Here is a 23,692-nt window from a genome sequence, read left to right as displayed (position 1 = left end):
CTGACAGCAGCGCTCTTCATCCCCTGCAGTGACCTAGGCTGACCTAATGATGTTAGCTCAGGTCACTGCACTACTCTCCCAGCCAATGGGGAACATTCTGTTCTTCATTGACTGGGACAGTGAGTATGGATCGTCGTGGGACCCCCTTATTGGATTACACCGGACCCGGATTTGATTGCTCTTTTCAATAAATTGGTGAAAGAGGGAATGTTTTGAGAAGTGGTTTTTTTTTTTGTTGTCTATTTTTTTTTTTTTTTCTTTGTCGCTCCATTGGGAGACCCAGACAATTGGGTGTATAGGCTATGCCTCCGGAGGCCGCACAAAGTATTACACTAAAAGTGTAAAGCCCCTCCCCTTCTGCCTATACACCCCCCGTGCTCCCACGGGCTCCTCAGTTTTTTGCTTTGTGCGAAGGAGGCAGACATGCACGCACAGCTCCACAGATTGGTCAGCAGCAGCTGCTGACTATATCGGATGGAAGAAAAGTGGGCCCATATAGGGCCCCCAGCATGCTCCCTTCTCACCCCACTCTTGTCGGCGGTGTGGTTAAGGTTGAGGTATCCATTGCGGGTACGGAGGCTGGAGCCCACATGCTGTTTTCCTTCCCCATCCCCCTCAGGGCTCTGGGTGAAGTGGGATCCTATCGGTCTCCAGGCACTGAGACCGTGCTTCATCCACAACTCCTGTGGAGCCTGCTGGATAGGAGCCGGGTATCGTTCAGGGACATGGCCCTGCTACTTGGAGGTACTCTGTATCCCTGTGGGGACAGCGCACAGCAACACTCCAGCTTTGCTGGGTGTGCTAGTGCACCGGGAACCGCGGCGCTGACCGGGTTAATAGGTGCCATTACACACTCAACGTTGCTGAGTGTGTTTATGTATAGGGACTGCCGCACTGACCGCCGCTGCCATGGAAAACCGCGGCGCGGCTGGGACTTGTAGTGCGCCGGGGACTTCCACGCCGGCCGCGCTTTTACGGCGGCCGCGTTTATTACTAGAGTCCCCGGCTTTTTGCGGCCTAGTTTCTTTTCTTCCCACCCCCAGCCCTGACAGGCAGGGGAAGGGCGGGACGCTGCACAGAACGAGCAGCACTGAGGGCTGGAGCATGCTTTGCATACTCCACCCCCCTCACTGTGCACAGTGCGGGCACCAGTTCCCGCACTTTCTGGGTCACGCCCACGGCTCCCTCCTCTCCTCAGGACGCCGGCAGCCATTCCTGTCAGCTCCTCGGACGCTGCAGAGGGGGACAAAGTCTGGGAGACCCAGGCAGGGACTCTGGTGGCCTCACAACCGCTTTAAGCGGGTGGTAAGCAGCACCTGTGGTGCTAGCCCCATTGTGCAGTAGTGTAACATTATATGTTTATGGTATATATATTTTACACTGTATGGTGCACAGTTGATTTCTGGCTATATACCCTATTGTGTTGCTCAGGGAAGATAATAGCATGGCGCCCACGAAAAGCAGGGGTGCCAAAACACAGGCTTTTTATGCTGCCTGCGCCGCATGTACGACCCCGCTACCGGCAGGTTCCACTGACCCTCATTGTGTGCACTGTTCGGCCCCTGTGGCACTTACTCAGCCAGAGCCTCTGCTAAGAGGGGCCCAGGGGGAGCCACCTGCTGACACTGTCCAGGTGACGGGGACGGAGTTTGCAAAACTCTCTGAGACTATGGCTAAGATACTAGAAGCCTTGCAGTCCAGACCGGTATCTCAGCACAGGGACTCTGTTGAATCTTTGTTCCCTGGCCCACCTCAGTTGGACCAACAATGTCCTCCCGGGGTATCTCATGGGTCCCAGGCCGAGGGTTCTGACACAGACCCCAGCCCCAGACCGACTAAGCGAGCTCGCTTAGAATTTCCCTCGACATCATCATATTGTGCAGGGTCTCAGAGGGGGGAATCTCTGGTTGATGAAGCGGAGACAGTTGATCAGGATTCTGATCCTGAGGCCGCTCTCAATCTTGAAACTCCTGACGGGGACGCCATAGTGAACGATCTTATTGCGTCCATCAATCTAATGCTGGATATTTCTCCCTCAGCTCCTCCGGCGGAGGAGTCGGCTTCTCAGCAGGAGAAATTCCGTTTCAGGTTTCCCAAGCGTACACCGAGTATGTTTCTGGACCACTCTGATTTCAGAGAGGCAGTCCAGAATCACCATGCTTGTCCAGATAAGCGTTTTTCTAAGCGCCTTAAGGATACACGTTATCCCTTTCCCCCTGACGTGGTCAAAAGTTGGGCTCAGTGTCCCAAAGTGGATCCTCCAATCTCCAGACTGGCAGCTAGATCCATACTTGCAGTGGAAGATGGGGCTTCACTCAAAGATGCCACTGACAGGCAGATGGAGCTCTGGTTGAAATCCATCTATGAAGCTATCGGCGCTTCTTTTGCCCCAGCATTCGCAGCCGTATGGGCGCTACAAGCTATCTCAGCAGGTCAAGCGCAAATTGACGCAGCCACACGCACGTCCGCGCCACAGGTGGCGTCCATAACCACTCAGACGTCGGCATTTGCGTCTTACGCTATTAATGCTGTCCTGGACTCTGCGAGCCGTACGGCGGTTGCAGCCGCCAATTCGGTGGTACTACGCAGTGCCTTGTGGCTACGGGAATGGAAGGCAGATTCTGCTTCCAAAAAGCGCTTAACCAGTTTGCCAATTTCTGGCGACCGATTGTTTGGCGAGCGTTTGGATGAAATCATCAAACAATCCAAGGGAAAGGATACATCCTTACCCCAGCCCAAACCGAACATACCCCAACAGAGGAGGGGGCAGTCGAGGTTTCGGTCCTTTCGGGGCGCGGGCAGGTCCCAATTCTCCTCGTCCAAAAGGCCTCAGAAAGATCAAAGGAACTCTGATGCATGGCGGTCTAAGTCACGTCCTAAAAAGACCACCGGAGGTGCCGCTACCAAAGCGGCTTCCTCATGACTTTCGGCCTCCTCACTCCGCATCCTCGGTCGGTGGCAGGCTCTCCCGCTTTTGCGACACCTGGCTGCCACGGGTAAAAGACCGTTGGGTGAGAGTCATTCTGTCTCACGGTTACAAGATAGAGTTCACCTCTCGTCCCCCGACTCGATTCTTCAGGTCATCCCCGCCTCCCGAGCGAGCCGAGGCTCTTCTGCAGGCGCTGGGCACTCTGAAGGCAGAAGGAGTGGTGGTCCCTGTTCCTCTTCAGCAACAGGGCCACGGTTTTTACTCCAACTTGTTTGTGGTCCCAAAGAAGGACGGGTCTTTCCGTCCTGTCCTGGACCTGAAACTTCTCAACAAACACGTAAAGACCAGGCGGTTCCGGATGGAATCCCTCCGCTCCGTCATCGCCTCAATGTCCCAAGGAGATTTCCTTGCATCGATCGATATCAAAGATGCTTATCTCCACGTACCGATTGCTCCAGAGCACCAGCGCTTCCTGCGCTTCGCCATAGAAAACGAACACCTGCAGTTCGTGGCACTGCCGTTCGGCCTGGCAACAGCCCCACGGGTTTTCACCAAGGTTATGGCTACTGTAGTAGCGGTCCTCCACTCTCAGGGTCACTCGGTGATCCCGTACTTGGACGATCTGTTGATCAAGGCACCCTCTCAAGAGGCATGCCAACACAGCCTCGACGCTACCCTGGAGACTCTCCAGAGTTTCGGGTGGATCATCAATTTTCCAAAGTCAAATCTGACACCGGCCCAATCGCTGACATACCTTGGCATGGAGTTTCATACCCTCTCAGCGATAGTGAAGCTTCCGCTGATCAAGCAGCGGTCACTACAGAAAGGGGTACAATCTCTCCTTCAAGGCCAGTCACACCCCTTGAGGCGCCTCATGCACTTCCTGGGGAAGATGGTGGCAGCAATGGAGGCAGTCCCTTTCGCGCAGTTTCACCTGCGTCCTCTTCAATGGGACATCCTACGCAAATGGGACAGGAAGCCGACGTCCCTCGACAGGAACGTCTCCCTCTCTCAGGCGACCAAAGCTTCCCTTCGGTGGTGGCTTCTTCCCACTTCATTATCGAAGGGGAAATCCTTCCTACCCCCATCCTGGGAAGTGGTCACGACGGACGCGAGTCTGTCAGGGTGGGGAGCGGTTTTTCTCCACCACAGGGCTCAGGGTACGTGGACCCAGCAAGAGTCCTCGCTTCAGATCAATGTTCTGGAAATACGGGCAGTGTATCTTGCCCTGAAAGCGTTCCAGCAGTGGCTGGAAGGCAAGCAGATCCGAATTCAGTCGGACAATTCCACAGCGGTGGCATACATCAACCACCAAGGCGGCACACGCAGTCGGCAAGCCTTCCAGGAAGTCCGGCGGATTTTGATGTGGGTGGAAGCCACGGCCTCCACCATCTCTGCAGTTCACATCCCAGGCGTGGAAAACTGGGAAGCAGATTATCTCAGTCGCCAGGGCATGGACGCAGGGGAATGGTCCCTTCACCCGGACGTGTTTCAGGAGATCTGTTGCCGCTGGGGGGTGCCGGACGTCGACCTCATGGCGTCCCGGCACAACAACAAGGTACCGACGTTCATGGCACGGTCTCAAGATCCCAGAGCTCTGGCGGCAGACGCCTTAGTTCAGGATTGGTCGCAGTTTCAGCTCCCTTATGTGTTTCCTCCGTTGGCACTGTTGCCCAGAGTGTTACGCAAGATCAGGGCCGACTGCCGCCGCGTCATCCTCGTCGCTCCAGACTGGCCGAGGCGGTCGTGGTACCCGGATCTGTGGCATCTCACGGTCGGCCAACCGTGGGCACTACCAGACCGACCAGACTTGCTATCTCAAGGGCCGTTTTTCCATCTGAATTCTGCGGCCCTCAACCTGACTGTGTGGCCATTGAGTCCTGGATCCTAGCGTCTTCAGGGTTATCTCAAGACGTCATTGCCACTATGAGACAGGCTAGGAAACCAACGTCCGCCAAGATCTACCACAGGACGTGGAAAATTTTCCTGTCGTGGTGCTCTGCTCAGGGTTTTTCTCCCTGGCCTTTTGCCTTACCCACTTTTCTGTCCTTCCTTCAATCTGGACTGGAAAAGGGTTTGTCGCTCGGCTCCCTTAAGGGACAAGTCTCAGCGCTCTCTGTGTTTTTCCAGAAGCGCCTAGCCAGACTTCCACAGGTACGCACGTTCCTGCAGGGGGTTTGTCACATCGTTCCTCCTTACAAGCGGCCGTTAGAACCCTGGGATCTGAACAGGGTGCTGATGGTTCTTCAGAAACCACCATTCGAGCCAATGAGAGATATTTCTCTCTCACGCCTTTCGCAGAAAGTGGTTTTTCTAGTAGCAGTCACTTCACTTCGGAGAGTGTCTGAGCTAGCAGCGCTGTCATGCAAAGCCCCTTTCCTGGTGTTTCACCAGGACAAGGTGGTTCTGCGTCCGGTTCCGGAATTTCTCCCTAAAGTGGTATCCCCCTTTCATCTCAATCAGGATATCTCCTTACCTTCTTTTTGTCCTCATCCGGTTCACCAATGTGAAAAGGATTTGCACTTGTTAGATCTGGTGAGAGCACTCAGGCTCTACATTTCTCGGACGGCGCCCCTGCGCCGCTCGGATGCGCTCTTTGTCCTTGTCGCTGGCCAGCGTAAAGGGTCACAGGCTTCCAAATCAACCCTGGCTCGGTGGATCAAGGAACCAATTCTCGAAGCTTACCGTTCTGCTGGGCTTCCGGTTCCCTCAGGGCTGAAGGCCCATTCTACCAGAGCCGTGGGCGCGTCCTGGGCTTTGAGGCACCAGGCTACGGCTCAGCAGGTGTGTCAGGCAGCTACCTGGTCGAGCCTGCACACTTTCACGAAACACTATCAGGTGCATACCTATGCTTCGGCGGATGCCAGCCTAGGTAGACGAGTCCTTCAGGCGGCGGTTGCCCACCTGTAGGAAGGGGCCGTTTTACGGCTCTATCACGAGGTATTATTTTACCCACCCAGGGACTGCTTTTGGACGTCCCAATTGTCTGGGTCTCCCAATGGAGCGACAAAGAAGAAGGGAATTTTGTTTACTTACCGTAAATTCCTTTTCTTCTAGCTCCAATTGGGAGACCCAGCACCCGCCCCTGTTTTTTTGTGTGTACACATGTTGTTCATGTTGAATGGTTTCAGTTCTCCGATATTCCTTCGGATTGAATTTACTTTAAACCAGTTTATAATTCTTTTCCTCCTTCTTGCTTTTGCACCAAAACTGAGGAGCCCGTGGGAGCACGGGGGGTGTATAGGCAGAAGGGGAGGGGCTTTACACTTTTAGTGTAATACTTTGTGCGGCCTCCGGAGGCATAGCCTATACACCCAATTGTCTGGGTCTCCCAATTGGAGCTAGAAGAAAAGGAATTTACGGTAAGTAAACAAAATTCCCTTCTTTTTTTATTACTGACTGGTTTGGTGATGTCAGGTGTCTGATAGACGCGTGACATTAACCCCAGGGCTTGATGCCAGGTGACATTACACATCTGGCATCAACCCCATATATTACCCCGTTTGCAACCGCACCAGGGCAATGGGATGAGTTGGGGCAAAGCGTCATGATTGGCACATCCAATGGATGCGCCACTTCTGGGGCGGCTGTGGCCTGCTATTTTTAGGCTGGGTAGTATGCAATAACAGTGGACTTCCCTAGTCTGAGAATACCAGACCACAGCTGTCCGCTTTACCTTGGCTGGTGATCCAATTTGGGGGGGACCCCCCCGATTTTTGTTTTAAATTATTTATTTAATTTAAAATAACAGTGTGGGGTGCCCTCAGTTTTGGATTACCAGCCAAGGTGAAGCTGCCAGCGGTGGTCTGCAGGCTGCAGCCGTCTGCTTTACCCTAGCTGGCTACAAAAGATAGGGGGGACCCCACGTCGTTTTTTTAAATTATTTATTTTTTGGCTTAATATAAGGCTAAGCACCCTTTAGTGCCACATGAAAGTCACTAAAGGGTGCCAGCTTAGAAAATGCAGAGGGGGTAGGACATTCTATAGGTCTTTCTCATCTATTATCTATCTATTCATCCATCTTTCTATCTATCTATTATCTAGATTATTTATTGCTGTAAAAGCATTAAAAAACGCAGAGACTAACCTGAAAAAAACACACCTAAAACGCACCAAAACGCACCTGCGTTATTGGAGCGTTTTTTAACGCAGGTGTGCTAATCCTTCACTCTAAAGAAATTTCTTAAGAAAAATTAATTTTTCTAGTGTGAACATAGCCTAAAGCGGGCTTTACATGCTACTATACCGTTAATGAATCGTCGGAGTCACAGTGTTTGTGAAGCACATCTGGCGTCATTAACGATATCGCAGTGTGTGACACTTATGAGCGGCCTTAAACGATCGCAAAAGCGGTCAAAATCGTTTACCGCGGAGAGGTTGTCCTGAAACAAAAAATCGTTTTCAGCTTATTAGTGATGTTTGTCGTTCCTGCGGCACCACACATCGCTATGTGTGACACCGCAAGAGCGACGAACATCTCCTTACCTGCGGCCACCCACAATGCGGAAGGAAGGAGGTGGCCGGGATGTTTACGTCCCGCTCATCTCCGCCCTTCCGCTTCTATTGGCCGCCTGCCGTGTGACGTCGCTATGACACCGCACAAACCACCCCCTTTGAAAGGAGGTGGGTCGCTGGCCAGAGCGACGTCGCTGGGCAGGTAAGTGCGTGTGACGGGGTTAAGTGAGGTTGTGCGGCATGGGCAGCGATTTGCCCGTGTCGCACAACCGACGGGGGCGGGTACGATCGCTTGCGATCTCACTAGCGAGATCGCAGCGTGTAAAGCCCGCTTAAGGTGTATAGAATGTCTTTACCTTTGGAATAGATGGCTCGGGCTGATTAGACTTCATATAATAGATCCCTTGTTCTTAAGAAGACACAGTGAGCATATACCTCCGTTGTCTGGCTGTTGCCTTTCTCCTTTGGGAAGACATGCACGCCCAGTATTCATGTGTATGGTGGGGTGAAATAACGGGAGGCCTCATCTAATTACAGCATATACCCTAAAGAACTGGCTGGTATATATAACAGTGGACCCCGCAGCCTGATATACGTGCCCCTCACTGTTGGAAAGTATTGTAGTCATTACATATTTTATGTTTGCCATTATTATATGTGTACTGCTTTTTCTATAGTATTGACATCTTATTATCAAATATATATCATTACTATTTATTTTGTCTTAATTTTAGGTCCGCCTAACACACCATGTAAAGCACAAGAACGTGGTGACGTTTTATGAGTGGTACGAGACTAGTAACCATCTGTGGCTGGTAGTGGAGCTTTGCACAGGTAAGGTCCGTCCTCTGATCCTACACTCATGAACACAACCGTTACAATGTAGCTGTGTCTCCTGATCTCTAGAACAGCTCCTGTCGTGGGTATTGATATTGGATTGGCTTTGTGATATTGCTATTGTCTCATTTGGTTCTGTTCCCAGAATCAACTCGTGTGAACTCAGAGGGAAGTAATGACATTAGATCTAAAGTGCTCGGCGAGGGCAGAACCGCTGGCAGAGTCTGATCTGTTCATCAATTTCAGTTTAAGTATTTACTGTAAATTAAAAGTAAAGTAATCTTTATTTTTAATCAGTCAAAGTAGTGGCGGGATGTTGGAAGCAAATGGAGACGGCGCCTAAGCCTGCTGCTATATTCCAGATAATGGTGCGTAGCTGGCTCCATATCAAGGCGTTGGATGCCTAAAATGATATTCTGGCCCTAATGAGATGCATGTCTGCTAATAACCTTTAGGGCTAATTCAGGCAAGCGTGCAATCTGACCGTGTGCCATCTTTGATTGTCACGCACGCAGCGCACAAAGCCATAATGTACAGTAGTCATTGTGCCAGTGAATATGGCCAATTTTCCACTCAGACCAATGGTCTGCAAGGACCAAAATCACCATGTGCAATAATTTGGTCCATTTCACAGTCCAGAAGCATGCCTTGTCAATGCAATGTGGATGACATGACACATGAGGCCAGACACGTCAAGTTTGCAAATGCGACTGGCTCGATTTCTAACATTGCCATCTGAAATCAGCCCTATTGTCTTTTTTTTTTTTAAAGATCATTTCAGTTACTTGTATATGAAAATTGTAATGGCTTGTGCAGCACACCTTATTAAAGGGAATCTGTCACCAGGTAATGCTGCCTCGTTTGGGAGCAGCATAATGTAGAAACAGAGACCCCCTGTTTGCTGTCATTTTGTTTAAATCTATATTTTCTCTGCTGCAAATCTAGCAGTTATACAGAGCTCATGAATATGCTGGACTATCTGCAGCACGCCAAAAATGTCCTCTAATCATCTACTGATAATTAATCAGTGATTTTATCAAAACTACACTTAGCAGCCCAGTAAGCGACACATCAATGGAATCAGGATCTCTACCCTTATGTTATACTGCTCTCAGATTAAATGGCAAAAACCTGGTGACAGATTCCCTTTAAAATTGTTTTTAGCCCTAAACGATTGTTTCTCCTTTTTCCAGTTTTAAATGGTTCTGAGGTTGAAGGAAAGCAGAAGTCCATCAAATTCAGTTTATAGTTTGCCTGTTATGGGTTGTACAGCTTGCTTATAGCTTCTTGAAAAACTTTTCTCTGTAAAGGGAATGTTCAGTGTATGAAACATATTTTATTTTATTTAATTTTTTTTTTAGACACAGGGTATGTTTTAACCATTCAGTGACCACTGTGAGGTAGCGTGGTCGGCTGCGCAGCAGAAGACACGGGATCCAGGCACCAAGGTTCACAGCACACGGTTTATTATCCAAACAAAAGTCCACACAGTACACATGTGCCTCTCCGGCAGAGAACTCAGGGAGTTGTGATCACTCCCTCACACCCGGCACACCTGCCCTCGTTCCTGTTTCCTTTTAACCCTTCCTTCAGCCTGTAGGGAAACAGCATTAACCCTGGAGTGGAGTTACTTTCTATCATGGAGTGAGCACAACCGGGGCGAGACATACCGGCCGTCATAGATAACCCCGGTCACAGTCTCACATACCCCCCCCCCTCAGTTCAAGCGAGCGGGTTGAACTCCTGCCATCAAACACGGGCCGCGGGACAAGGCATCGGCGTTGCCCTGCAACCTACCGGCCCGGTGCTCAACCGTAAACCGGAAGTTCTGCAGAGAAAGGAACCACCGGGTAACTCGGGCATTCCGTTCCTTGGCGGACCTCATCCAGACCAGTGGAGAGTGATCCGTCACCAAGCGAAACTGACGTCCCAGCAGGTAATAGCGTAGGGACTCCAAGGCCCACTTAATCGCCAGGCACTCCTTCTCCACTACGCTATAATTCCGCTCGGGAGGGGTGAGCTTCCTACTTAAGAAGGTGACGGGGTGTTCCTCCCCCTGAACCACCTGAGACAGCACTGCCCCCAGGCCGACCTCAGAGGCGTCAGTCTGTACTATGAACTCCTTCCAGAAATCAGGGTTGACCAGAACGGGCTGTCCGCACAGGACCCCTTTCAGGGCCCGGAAGGAGTCCTCGGCCTGCGGAGTCCAGCGCACCATGACGGACTTCTTGCCTTTGAGAAGGTCCGTCAAGGGGGCTGATAGTCCCGCAAAATCTTTTACAAACCTCCTGTAGTACCCCACGATACCCAGGAAGGCCCTAACCTGCTTCGTGGTCAGGGGTCTAGGCCACTTGTGGATCGCCTCAACCTTGTTAATTTGGGGCTTAATCACTCCTTGGCCTATCACGTAGCCCAAGTAGCGGGCTTCCGTGAGTCCCAACGCACATTTCTTGGGATTGGCTGTCAATCCGGCTGTTCGAAGCGCGTCTACCACCGCTTGTACCTGTTCCAAGTGGGTCTGCCACTCGGAGCTGTAAATAATGATGTTGTCAAGGTACGCTGATGCATACGCCTGGTGGGGTTCCAGCACCAAGTCCATCAACCTCTGGAACGTGGCCGGAGCGCCATGTAACCCAAAAGGCAAGACAACATAGTGGAAGAGACCCTCCGGCGTAACAAAAGTGGTTTTCTCCTTGGCGGACTCCGTCAGGGGCACCTGCCAGTACCCCTTGGTCAGGTCGTGCGTGGTGAAATATCGCGCCTGTCCCAGCCTATCAATCAGCTCATCCACCCGGGGCATGGGGTAGAGATCGAACTTGGATATTTCGTTCAATCTCCTAAAGTCATTGCAGAACCTTAAGGAGCCATCGGGTTTTGGTATTAGGACAATAGGACTAGCCCATTCACTCCGGGATTTTTCGATGACCCCCAGGCGTAGCATTGTCTTCACTTCCTCTGATATGGCTTGTGTTCGAGCCTCCGGCACCCGGTATGACTTCAGGCGTACCTTCAGGTGAGGCTCGGTGACAATGTCATGTCGTATCAGACTGGTCCTACCCGGCAACTCGGAGAAGACATCGGGGTTCTGCTGAACCAGCCGTCTGGCCTCTCGCCTCTGTTGCTTGGTGAGGGCTTCTCCTATCCTTACTTCCGGTTCGTCCTCTCCGGGGGTTGCTGGAGCCGGGTTTGAACGACCCGAAGAGGAGGGAGATGGGGGAAAATCAACCATCAGGCTTTCCCGTTCCTGCCAAGGTTTTAATAGGTTGACATGGTATATTTGTTCAGGTTTCCGCCTACCGGGCTGCAATACCTTATAGTTGACCACCCCGACTCTTTCCTTTATCTCGTAGGGGCCTTGCCACTGAGCCAGGAATTTACTCTCCGCCGTGGGGATCAATACCAACACCCGATCCCCGGGTTTAAAGGTCCGCACGGTGGCTTGTCTATTGTAGCGGCCGCTTTGCGCGGCCTGAGCCTCCTGTAAATGCTCCTTCACAATTGGCATGACCGCGCTTATGCGGTTCTGCATTCCTAAAATGTGTTCAATCACACTTTTATGGGGGGTGGGCTCTTGCTCCCATGTTTTCTTTGCCAGGTCCAACAATCCCCGGGGATGTCGCCCGTATAACAATTCAAAAGGCGAAAACCCCGTGGATGCCTGTGGCACCTCTCGTATGGCAAACATCAAATAGGGAAGCATCATATCCCAGTCTTTCCCGTCTTTGGAAATCACCCTTTTTAGCATGGTTTTCAGGGTTTTATTGAATCGTTCCACTAAACCATCCGTCTGAGGATGATACACAGACGTACGCAACTGCTTGATCTGGAGTAGCCGGCATAGCTCTTTGGTCACTTTAGACATGAATGGGGTCCCCTGATCCGTAAGGATCTCCTTGGGCAACCCCACCCGGCAGAACACAGCAAACAACTCCCGAGCTATAAGCTTCGCCGCAATATGTCTGAGAGGTATCGCCTCTGGATACCGGGTGGCATAGTCAACGATCACTAGGATATGTTGGTGCCCTCGAGCAGACTTTACGAGGGGCCCCACCAGATCCATCCCTATCCGTTCAAAAGGGACTTCTATAATGGGTAACGGTACCAACGGACTGCGAAAGTGGGTCAGGGGTGCGGTAAGCTGACACTCCGGGCAGGTTTCGCAGAACCTTTTTACCTCCCCAAAGACCCCGGGCCAATAGAACCTTTGCAATATTCGCTCCTGCGTTTTCTTGACCCCTAGGTGGCCACTCATCAGGTGTTTATGAGCCAAGTCGAGGACCCGCCGGCGATGCGGCTGGGGCACCACCAACTGTTCTACCCCTACGCCCCGTATTTCATCTACCCGGTAGAGTAAATCCTGCTTAAGAGCGAAATGGGGGTACCTTACCTGGGCCCCGGGCAGCTGTGCCACCCCGTCAACTACTGTCACCCGACTCCGGGCATGTATTAATGTAGGGTCCTGGAGTTGGGCTGTCCCAAACGTATCCGGGGATGCCTCCAACTCCGGGATGGGCTCAACCGTCTCAGCCTCTCCTGCCAATACCTCTAGGGGCGACCTATCGGGTTCACATTCTGTCCCTATCATGGGAACCCCTACGGCAGGCGTCCCGGATTCAGGATTGTAGGGCTCAGGTCCCGGACTGACCAATATCTGAGGGGACTTAGGAGGTCCCTTCCATAAAGTCCAAAAATAGGGCAGATCCCTTCCTAGGATCACGTCATGGGGAAGAGAGTTAATAAGTGCCACCTCATGTTGCACCTGACCGCAAGGTGCTGTGATGGTGACAATCCCCGTGGGATAGTCTCGGCGGTCCCCATGTATGCAAACCACCCCCACGGTGCGTCCTGTGGCCTTTACTTTAGCCCTTAGGGTTGATCGCACAAGGGTCACTAAGCTTCCGGAATCCAACAAGCCTGTAACCGGACATCCATTCACCTGTATTTGGCACAAGTGGGGCTCAGTCTCTGGGTAGACCAGGTCAGCGGTACACACCACCTGAGCATACATTGAACCCTGCCGGGTAACCCCACAATCCATGGGCTCCGTGGTGAGGGGACACTGGGCTTCCATATGTCCCACCCGCTGGGCCAACATCTAATAGGGATGGATACCCTCTTGACGAGTTGTCGTTTAGGGTACATGGCCTTCCGGACCTCTGGGACGGCGGGCGCGGCCTCCGAAGGGACGGTAGCGGACTCCCGCACCATGTCAGCGGTGGGTCGTTGGCCCGAGGCTTGGAGGGGCCGGACCGACGGGCGGCACGCAAAGTCTCAGTGTCCCGTATCAAGTCCTGCGTAGCCACATGCCGCTCCACCAGGCCCACTAATTGATCCAGGGTACTTGGGTCGCCCTGGCCCACCCACCGTTGAATGGTGACGGGTAAAGTGCGCACAAAGCGATCAACCACTACCCTTTCCACCATTTGCGCCGGGCTCAGAATGTCAGGCTGCAACCACTTCTTTACTAAATGCAACAAGTCATAGGCTTGGGAGCGTACGGGTTTGGCTTCCTCATAGAACCACTGATTCACCCGCTGAGCCCGTACATAGGTATTTACCCCCAACCGGGCAAGTGTTTCGGCTTTCAGGGTCGTATAGTCTATGGCATCCTCGGTACAGAGGTCCAGGTACGCTTTTTGGGGCTCCCCCGTCAGATAGGGCGACAATACCTCAGCCCACTGGGGGGTCGGCAGCTTTTCCCGCTCGGCCACCCGCTCAAACACCGCCAGGAACGCTTCCACATCATCCCCCGGGGTCATCTTTTGCAACGCTTGTCTCACCGTTTTCCGGACGCTGCCGTCATCACCCGGTGCCGGGGTTGTTGCTGTCATTCCGGCACGGATCGACTTGGCCAGGAGAACCATCTGTTCCTGGTGCCTTTGCTCCTGACGTGCATTGGCCTGAATCAGCTGCTTAAGTATGTCCTCCATGGCGTCGCCGGGTTTTGGCTGTAGTATAGCTGCTTGAATCCAGGGCATGTGCTACCGGGTCACCAGAAATGGAAGCTACACCTCACCGGGCTGGCATGCCCGCATTCTCCACCATATGTGAGGTAGCGTGGTCGGCTGTGCAGCAGAAGACACGGGATCCAGGCACCAAGGTTCACAGCACACGGTTTATTATCCAAACAAAAGTCCACACAGTACACATGTGCCTCTCCGGCAGAGAACTCTGGGAGTTGTGATCACTCCCTCACACCCGGCACACCTGCCCTCGTTCCTGTTTCCTTTTAACCCTTCCTTAAGCCTGTAGGGAAACAGCATTAACCCTGGAGTGGAGTTACTTTCTATCATGGAGTGAGCACAACCGGGACGAGACATACCGGCCGTCATAGATAACCCCGGTCACAGTCTCACACCACCAATGTCTTTTTACTGACCTGAGATAAGTGAATAGCATACCCCGACAGCTGTAACACTCCTATTTGCTGGCACTCTGCTGCACCAGCCACAATCGGTGTTGAGACCAACCATGGTCTTTTTAACCCCTTAGATGCTGATGTGAATAGTGACAGCTGCATTTAGGTGGTTAGCAGTATATGGGGCCCTCCATCTTTAACTCTATTGTCCTTTTGAGATTGTGTGATCCTGATGTTTGCCATGGCAATCCAAGGGCTAACTAATGGTCTTCGTATGCCATCTGCAGAGTCCTGATCAGATGTCAGCAACATTTTAGTATTAACAGTTAAATTGTCAGTGTGACCCCACACAAGGTTCACGTTCTCTGCATGTCTCCACAATGTTACCAACAGTGAATCCACCCTTTCTCTTTAAGAAGTGAGAAATAAGATGGCAAAGGGACACTGTCCGTGGATGCAGCTATGTGATGGTATCAGTATGCTCACAGGCTGTGAGCAGTTCCCATTTTAATGATGTACTGATATCTTCACCACTTTGTTTATATTTTGCAATGTTTGTCTCTCTTCGTCTTCTGTATCAATCCTATTGAAATCCATTACAGGGGGTTCACTTGAAACGGTCATTGGTCAGGATGAGCAGTTGCCTGAAGATACCATTCGAGAGTTTGCAGTCGATATCATTACTGGACTCCATTATATTCATGAAATTGGAATACTTTTCTGTGATCTGACTCCTCGAAAGGTAAGACCTATGTTTGGTGAGTTTTATCATTACATGAATGCAATGTCTGGATTCTGCCACTTGGTTCTGGACGATGTGTCATCCAATATGGCTTCACTGACTGGACAGGATCAAGCGCATTACTAAATATTTTTCGTCCCAAGCATTTTTGTCTCAATCTGTCACCCCCACTGATCAGCTAACATTTCCTCTAGTCACCACTAGGTGTAAACACTTTGGATGGAAATGCACTGCCTGGTGTGTAGCGGCCACTGTCGCATACAACACAACGGCTCCAATTATATTGGGTTCCTGGTATTGAGCTAATCTGATAGTGATGTCCTTTCCATTTGGGTTGGTAATTGGCATGTTGTGACTAGACAACCCCCTTTAAGGACACAGACTATTTTGTCCGTTTGTTATTATCTTTCCCATAGAAACACAAAGGCAGGGAGGACATTATGCAGTGCACCTGCACATTCATTTTTGGCTAAGTTAATTTACTTGCAGTACCATGTGTTTCTATATTTGAGTCTAGATTGATTGCTGTCAGTGGGAGAAACAAAATAATAATCTTGTTGTTATGATGATCTGTAATGGCTAACAAAAATAAAATAAATGACGTCACAAAGCAAGCTTTCGAGACTACTTAGGTCTCTTCATCAGGCATGGTATAACAAAGTATCTAAAGAAACACTATATACACAGAGCAGAGGCATGGTATAATAAATTGACGTTTAAAAAGGCAAACCACTTGGAAAATTAATTCTTAAAGGGGTTTTCCACTACTAGGACAACCCCCTTCTCAGTCTAGATGTTTCAGGTGATTAAAATATTCCATCAGTGTCTGGACTTGGATTCCCAGGACTCACGTGAAGTTGTCGTCTTGCGAGCCCTGCGACCAATCACTGCCAGCTTTTGTCTATCCGCCTTTGGACACCGGAGCTATCCACAGGAAGTGAGCGGCAGCTGCAGCTCGCACTTCCTGTTAATTACTCATCTGTCTGAAGGCGGGGGGAGAGCAGTCATCAGTGATTGGTCGTGGGACGTCACAACTTCACGTGAGTCCCGGGAATCCAAGTCCACACACTGATGGAACCGCGCCACCACTGGAGAAAGGTATAGGTTTTATTTTAATAGGGGGAAATGTGGATTTAGAAGGGATTGTCCTACTGTAGTAGAAGAAAACCCCTTTTAATTGATTTAGATAAGTAGTGTGCAAGTTTTATTGTGTCAATATCCATGTAAGATCAGGGACCTGGTGCCCTCACTGTCTCTGGAGTACAATCCTTGTGACAGATTTAATCCTCTGTGGAGGGTATCAAAGATTGAAATACATTCATATTCCCAGACCCTTGGGTGTTTTTCTGACTTGAAGTTGCCTTTTAACATGACAATGTTCACATTGTTTATGTTGTGTCCTTGGCCACAAGTCATTTTTTTTTTTCTTCCTTGCTCTCAGTTTCTGTCCTCTTTCTTTATCATAAAGTCATAAAGTGGGTCATTTAGTGCAAAGGATTAAGTACACCACATTGGAAGAGGAACATGGGAACCTCCCAGGAATCTTTGAGTCCTGTTAGGAGTTGGAGATCTGTATCCGGTCTGTGGTCTTTATATTTTTGCAGGTTTTGCGTCTCTTCCCATTACAAGGATAAGTTCACCTTTGTGTATCAGAGGTATGGAGTTTCTGATCATGATATTTCATACATTTGGATGTTGCCTGTAGCAAAGCAACGGAGGCGATATAAATCCTATTTTTAGCAGGTCCACCTCATGTAGGATATGATAGTTTTTTAGCAGTTTTTTTCAGCACTTCAAGCTGTGGGCTTTAGGTCACCACCAAATGTACACAACTATTTTCCTATTTCCTTCCATATTTGATTGATTGTTATGTGCACACGTTGCATTAATCTGTGGACCAGATCTGCATCTTCTGGCAGGAAAAATACTGTGGCAAATATGCTCATTTTTGCCACATTTCTTTTCATTGTTTTCAATGGTTAAAACACAGCCAAAATTGCAGAAAGAATTGCTGCAGATTTTTTTTACTGCAAGAAAAATATCTTGAACAACACTCCAGGATTCTCATAGACTTTGCTGACACAAGGATATCCTTGCAGATTTGTGAAAATCTGCAAGAAAAAAACACAGTAAAAAAAAAAATGTGGCAAAAGCGCAACGTATGCATACGGCCTTAAGTCTGCTTTACACACAGCGACATCGCTAGCAATGTCGCTGGAGAAAGGACCCGCCCACGTCGGTTGTGAGTCACGGTCAAATCGCTGCCCATGGCGCACAACATCACTCGGACCCGTCACACATACTTGCCTGCTTAGCGAGATCGCTGTGGCCGGTGAACCGCCTCCTTTTTAAGGGGGCTGTTCGTGCGGCGTCACAGCGACGTCACACGACAGCCGTCCAATAGAAGTGGAGGGGCCAAGAAGCAGCCGAAAGAAAGTGACACCCACCTCGTTGCCGGTGGACGCAGGTTAGGTGTCGTTCAGGGGGTCACACATACCGATGTGTGCTGCCTCAGGAACGACGAACAACCTGCGTCCTGCAACAGCAACGATATTTGGGATTAGAACGACGTGTCAATGATCAACGATTAGGTGAGTAATTTTGATCGTTGGCAGTCATTCGTACGTTTCACACGCCACGATATCGCTAACGAGGCCGGATGTGCGTCACGGATTCCGTCACCCCAACAACATCTCGTTAGCGATGTCATTGCGTGTAAAGCCCCCTTTAGGCATCATTTTGGCTGTAATGATCTAATCATTTATGGAGGTGGAGTGGTATCCTTGGTTTAAAAGTGTTTTTTTTATGATTGGTTAAGTGTTCATCCCTATCTGTTGTGCTGGAACACATATGATTATATCTGAGGGCCTGGCTTTAAACAATGGACTATTTAATATGCTTTGGGTGGAAGTTGTCCATCTGAGGCTGGCTAATTGGTTTCTGAAGTACCAATGTCTGGATTGAACTATTTAGAATTTTTATGGTGATATCCAGAAAGATTTTTTTGTATTTGAGTGGTCCAATGTCAGGCTCTTCTTAATAATCCTGACGGGGTCTGAATATGTCATCAATGTAATGGAAGTAGGCCAATGGTTTGATGTAACAGGTTGTTAAAAAGTAATTTTCCAATGCATGGATCTGTCATTAGCAGATCTGTGCATTGTAAATGTAACTTTCTTTGTCGCTCCATTGGGAGACCCAGACAATTGGGGTGTATAGCTATGCCTCCGGAGGCCACACAAAGTATTACACTAAAAGTGTAACGCCCCTCCCCTTCTGCCTATACACCCCCCGTGCTCACGGGCTCCTCAGTTTTTATGCTTTGTGCGAAGGAGGCAGACATCCACGCATAAGCTCCACAACTTAGTCAGCAGCAGCTGCTGACTAGGTCGGATGGAAGAAAAGAGGGCCCATAACAGGGCCCCCAGCATGCTCCCTTCTCACCCCACTTTGTCGGCGGTGTTGTTAAGGTTGAGGTACCCATTGCGGGTACACAGGCATGAGCCACATGCTGTTTTCCTTCCCCATCCCTTAATGGGCTCTGGGTGAAGTGGGTTCCGGATCGGTCTCCAGGCACTGGGACCGTGCTCCCTCCGCAGCCTCTGGGAATCTGCAGGATAGGAGCTGGGTATCGTCAGGGACAAGGCCCTGCTACTATGAGGTACTGTGTGTCCCCGTGGGGACCGCGCATGGAGCGCTGGTGCCATACACATTACAGCACTGCTGGGTGTGTTAGTGCGCCGGGGACTACCGCGCATGGAGCGCTTGTGCCATACACATTGCAGCACTGCTGGGTGTGTTAGTGCACCGGGGACTACCGCGCGGCCGCGCTTATTGCCGGCCGCGCTTATAACTTTAGTCCCCGGCTTCTGCGGCCTAGTGTCGTATATTCCCGCCTACAGGCCTGCCAGTCAGGGGAAGGGCGGGATGCTGCACAGATCGTCAGCGCTGAGGGCTGGAGCATACATTAGTATCCTCCTCCCTCCTCACTCAGTACACTGGGGCACTAGATTCCCGCACTTTTCTTGGGCACGCCCACGGTCCCCTCCTCCCCACAGAACGCCGGCAGCCATTCCTGTCAGCGATTCAGACGCTGGAGAGGAGAGACAACACAGGGAGACCCAGGCAGGGAATCTGGTGATCACACAACCGCTCTGAGCGGTCGGTAAGCAGCACCTGTGGTGCTGGCCCCACTGAGTACCGAAGTGTGTATATATATATATATATAGGTATACATTTGCACTGTGCGGTCGCTCTATTGATTTTTGGCTATATACCCTCCTGTTGTTCTCAGAGGAGACAACATGTCATCCGCAAAAGGCAAGGGTGCCAAAGCACAGGAGTACTTTGCAACCTGTACCTCATGTAAAGCTGTACTACCGGCAGGTTCCACTGACCCTCATTGTGTGCAATGCTCGGCCCCTGTGGCACTTACTCAGCTGGAGCCTCTGCGACTGGTGGCCCAGGTGGAACCACCTGCTACCACTGTCCAGGTGACAGGGACGGAGTTTGCAGCCTTTGCTGACAAACTGTCTGAGAATATGGACAAATGGTCTGCTAAAATACTGGAAGCATTGCAGTTCAGACCGGTGATCCAGGCCCCGGGCACTGTCCAATCCTTGACCCCTGGTCCCCCTCAATTGGAACAGCAAAGTGCCCCTGGGGTAACCCATAGGTCCCAGGGTGAGGTCTCTGACACGGACCGCAGTCCCAGGCCGCCCAAGCGGGGTCGCTGGGAAATTCCCTCCACTTCATCACACTGTTCAGGGTCCCAGCAGGGGGACTCTCTGGAGGATGAAGCGGAGGTATCAGATCAGGATTCTGATCCTGAAGCCGCTCTCAACCTAGATACACCTGAAGGTGACGCAGTAGTGAATGATCTTATAGCGACCATCAATCAGGTGTTGGATATTTCTCCCCCAGCTCCTCCAATTGAGGAGTCTGCTTCTCAGGAGAAATTCCGTTTCAGGTTTCCCAAGCGTACATTAAATATGTTTCTGGATCACTCTGACTTCAGAGAGGCAATCCAGAAAAATCGAGACTGTCCAGACAAGCGTTTTTCCAAGCGCCTTAAGGACACACGTTATCCCTTCCCCCCCGAGGTTGTCAAGGGCTGGACTCAGTGTCCTAAGGTGGATCCTCCAATCTCCAGACTGGCGGCTAGATCCATAGTTGCAGTGGAAGATGGGGCTTCACTCAAAGATGCCACTGACAGACAGATGGAACTATGGTTGAAATCCATCTATGAAGCTATCGGCGCGTCTTTTGCTCCAGCATTCGCAGCCGTATGGGCACTCCAAGCTATCTCAGCTTGTCAGGCGCAGATTAATGCACTAACACGTACATCTGCCCCGCAAGTGGTGTCCTTAACCACTCAGGCGTCGGCGTTTGCGTCCTACGCCATTAATGCTATCCTGGACTCGGCGAGCCGTACGGCGGTGGCATCCGCCAATTCGGTGGTACTCCGCAGGGCCATGTGGCTACGTGAATGGAAGGCAGACTCTGCTTCCAAAAAGTTTTTAACCGGTTTGCCATTGTCTCTGGCGACCGCTTGTTTGGTGAGCGATTGGATGAAATTTTCCTCGTCCAAAAGGCCTCAGAAAGATCAGAGGAACTCCGATGCATGGCGGTCTAAGTCACGTCCTAAAAAGACCGCCGGAGGAACCGCTCCCAAAGCGGCCTCCTCATGACTTTCGGCCTCCTCAAACCGCATCCTCGGTCGGTGGCAGGCTCTCCCGCTTTTGCGACGCCTGGCTGCCACAAGTAAAAGACCGATGGGTGAGAGACATTCTATCTCAAGGTTACAGGATAGAGTTCAGCTCTCGTCCTCCGACTCGATTCTTCAGAACATCTCCGCCCCCCGACAGAGCCGAGGCTCTTCTGCAGGCGGTGTGCACTCTGAAGGCGGAAGGAGTGGTGATCCCTGTTCCTCTTCAGCAACGGGGTCACGGTTTTTACTCCAACTTTTTCGTGGTGCCAAAAAAGGACGGATCCTTCCGTCCCGTTCTGGACCTAAAACTGCTCAACAAGCATGTGAAAACCAGGCGGTTCCGGATGGAATCGCTCCGCTCCGTCATCGCCTCAATGTTCCAAGGAGATTTCCTGGCATCAATAGACATCAAAGATGCTTATCTCCACGTACCGATTGCACCAGAGCATCAGCGCTTCCTGCGTTTCGCCATAGGGGACGAACACCTTCAGTTCGTGGCACTGCCTTTTGGCCTGGCGACAGCCCCACGGGTCTTCACCAAGGTCATGGCAACAGTGGTGCCAATCCTACACTCTCAGGGACACTCGGTGATCCCTTACATTAAACAATCCAAGGGAAAGGATTCATCCTTACCCCAGTCCAAACCAAACAGACCTCAACCACGGAAGGTACAATCGAGGTTTCGGTCCTTTCGGACCGCGGGCAGGTCTCATTGTCAAGGCACCCTCTCAAGGGGCATGCCAACACAGCCTGAACATTGCTCTGGAAACTCTCCAGAGTTTCGGGTGGATCATCAATTTTCCAAAGTCAAATCTGACACCGGCCCAATCACTGACATATCTTGGCATGGAGTTTCATACTCTCTCAGCGATAGTGAAGCTTCCGCTGAACAAACAGCGTTCACTACAGACAGAGGTGCAATCTCTCCTTCAAGGTCAGTCACACCCCCTGAGGCGCCTCATGCACTTCCTAGGGAAGATGGTGGCAGCAATGGAGGCAGTTCCTTTTGCGCAGTTTCATCTGCGCCCACTTCAATGGGACATTCTCCGCAAATGGGACAGGAAGTCGACGTCCTTCGACAGGAACGTCTCCCTTTCTCGGGCAGCCAAAGCTTCCCTTCAGTGGTGGCTTCTCCCCACTTCTCTGTCGAAGGGGAAATCCTTCCTGCCCCCATCCTGGGCGGTGGTCATGACGGACGCGAGCCTGTCAGGGTGGGGAGCGGTCTTTCTCCACCACAGGGCTCAGGGTACTTGGACTCAGACAGAGTCCTCCCTTCAGATCAATGTTCTGGAGATAAGGGCAGTGTATCTTGCCCTAAAGGCGTTCCAGCCGTGGCTGGAAGGCAAACAGATCCGAATTCAGTCGGACAACTCCACAGCGGTGGCATACATCAACCACCAAGGCGGGACACGCAGTCGGCAAGCCTTCCAGGAAGTCCGGCGGATTCTGCTGTGGGTGGAAGCCACAGCCTCCACCATATCCGCAGTTCACATCCCGGGCGTAGAAAACTGGGAAGCAGACTTTCTCAGTCGCCAGGGCATGGACGCAGGGGAATGGTCCCTTCACCCGGACGTGTTTCAGGAGATCTGTTGCCGCTGGGGCAGGCCGGACGTCGACCTAATGGCGTCCCGGCACAACAACAAGGTCCCGACATTCATGGCACGGTCCCAAGATCACAGAGCTCTGGCGGCAGACGCCTTAGTTCAGGATTGGTCGCAGTTTCAACTCCCTTATGTGTTTCCTCCTCTGGCACTGTTGCCCAGAGTGTTACGCAAGATCAGGGCCGACTGCCGCCGCGCCATCCTCGTCGCTCCAGACTGGCCGAGGAGGTCGTGGTACCCGGATCTGTGGCATCTCACGGTCGGCCAACCGTGGGCACTACCAGACCGACCAGACTTGCTGTCTCAAGGGCCGTTTTTCCATCTGAATTCTGCGGCCCTCAACCTGACTGTGTGGCCATTGAGTCCTGGATCCTAGCGTCTTCAGGATTATCTCAAGAGGTCATTGCCACTATGAGACAGGCTAGGAAACCAACGTCCGCCAAGATCTACCACAGGACGTGGAAAATATTCCTGTCGTGGTGCTCTGCTCAGGGTTTTTCTCCCTGGCCGTTTACCTTGCCCACTTTTCTGTCCTTCCTTCAATCCGGATTGGAAAAGGGTTTGTCGCTCGGCTCCCTTAAGGGACAAGTCTCTGCGCTCTCTGTCTTTTTTCAGAAGCGCCTAGCCAGGCTTCCACAGGTACGCACGTTCCTGCAGGGGGTTTGTCACATTGTCCCTCCTTACAAGCGTCCGTTGGAACCCTGGGATCTGAACAGGGTGCTGTTGGTTCTTCAGAAACCACCGTTCGAGCCAATGAGGGATATTTCTCTCTCACGCCTTTCGCAGAAGGTGGTTTTCCTAGTAGCAGTCACTTCACTTCGGAGAGTGTCTGAGCTAGCAGCGTTGTCGTGCAAAGCCCCTTTCCTGGTGTTTCACCAGGACAAGGTGGTCCTGCGTCCGGTTCCGGAATTTCTCCCTAAGGTGGTATCCCCTTTTCATCTCAATCAGGATATCTCCTTACCCTCTTTTTGTCCTCATCCAGTTCACCAATGTGAAAAGGATTTGCACTTGTTAGATCTGGTGAGAGCACTCAGATTCTACATTTCTCGTACGGCGCCCC

General features: G+C 51.2%; 1 protein-coding gene across 4 annotated transcripts in view; it reads left to right on the top strand.

Moving 5' to 3' along the window:
* Positions 1-23,692, top strand: part of ULK4 (unc-51 like kinase 4) — a 1,163,168-nt gene that overhangs the window by 36,859 nt on the left and 1,102,617 nt on the right. For all 4 annotated transcript variants that reach the window (XM_075315178.1, XM_075315180.1, XM_075315177.1 and 1 more), the window contains exons 3-4: positions 8,119-8,218; positions 15,182-15,321. In XM_075315178.1, the coding sequence (XP_075171293.1) occupies positions 8,119-8,218; positions 15,182-15,321 (240 nt within the window). The remainder of the gene's footprint in view (positions 1-8,118; positions 8,219-15,181; positions 15,322-23,692) is intronic.

The sequence above is a fragment of the Anomaloglossus baeobatrachus genome, chromosome 6 (assembly GCF_048569485.1).
Source record: "Anomaloglossus baeobatrachus isolate aAnoBae1 chromosome 6, aAnoBae1.hap1, whole genome shotgun sequence".
Lineage (NCBI taxonomy): Eukaryota > Metazoa > Chordata > Amphibia > Anura > Aromobatidae > Anomaloglossus > Anomaloglossus baeobatrachus.
The sequence above is the reverse complement of the archived record's forward strand: the minus strand, read 5'-3'. Positions and strand labels throughout refer to the sequence as shown.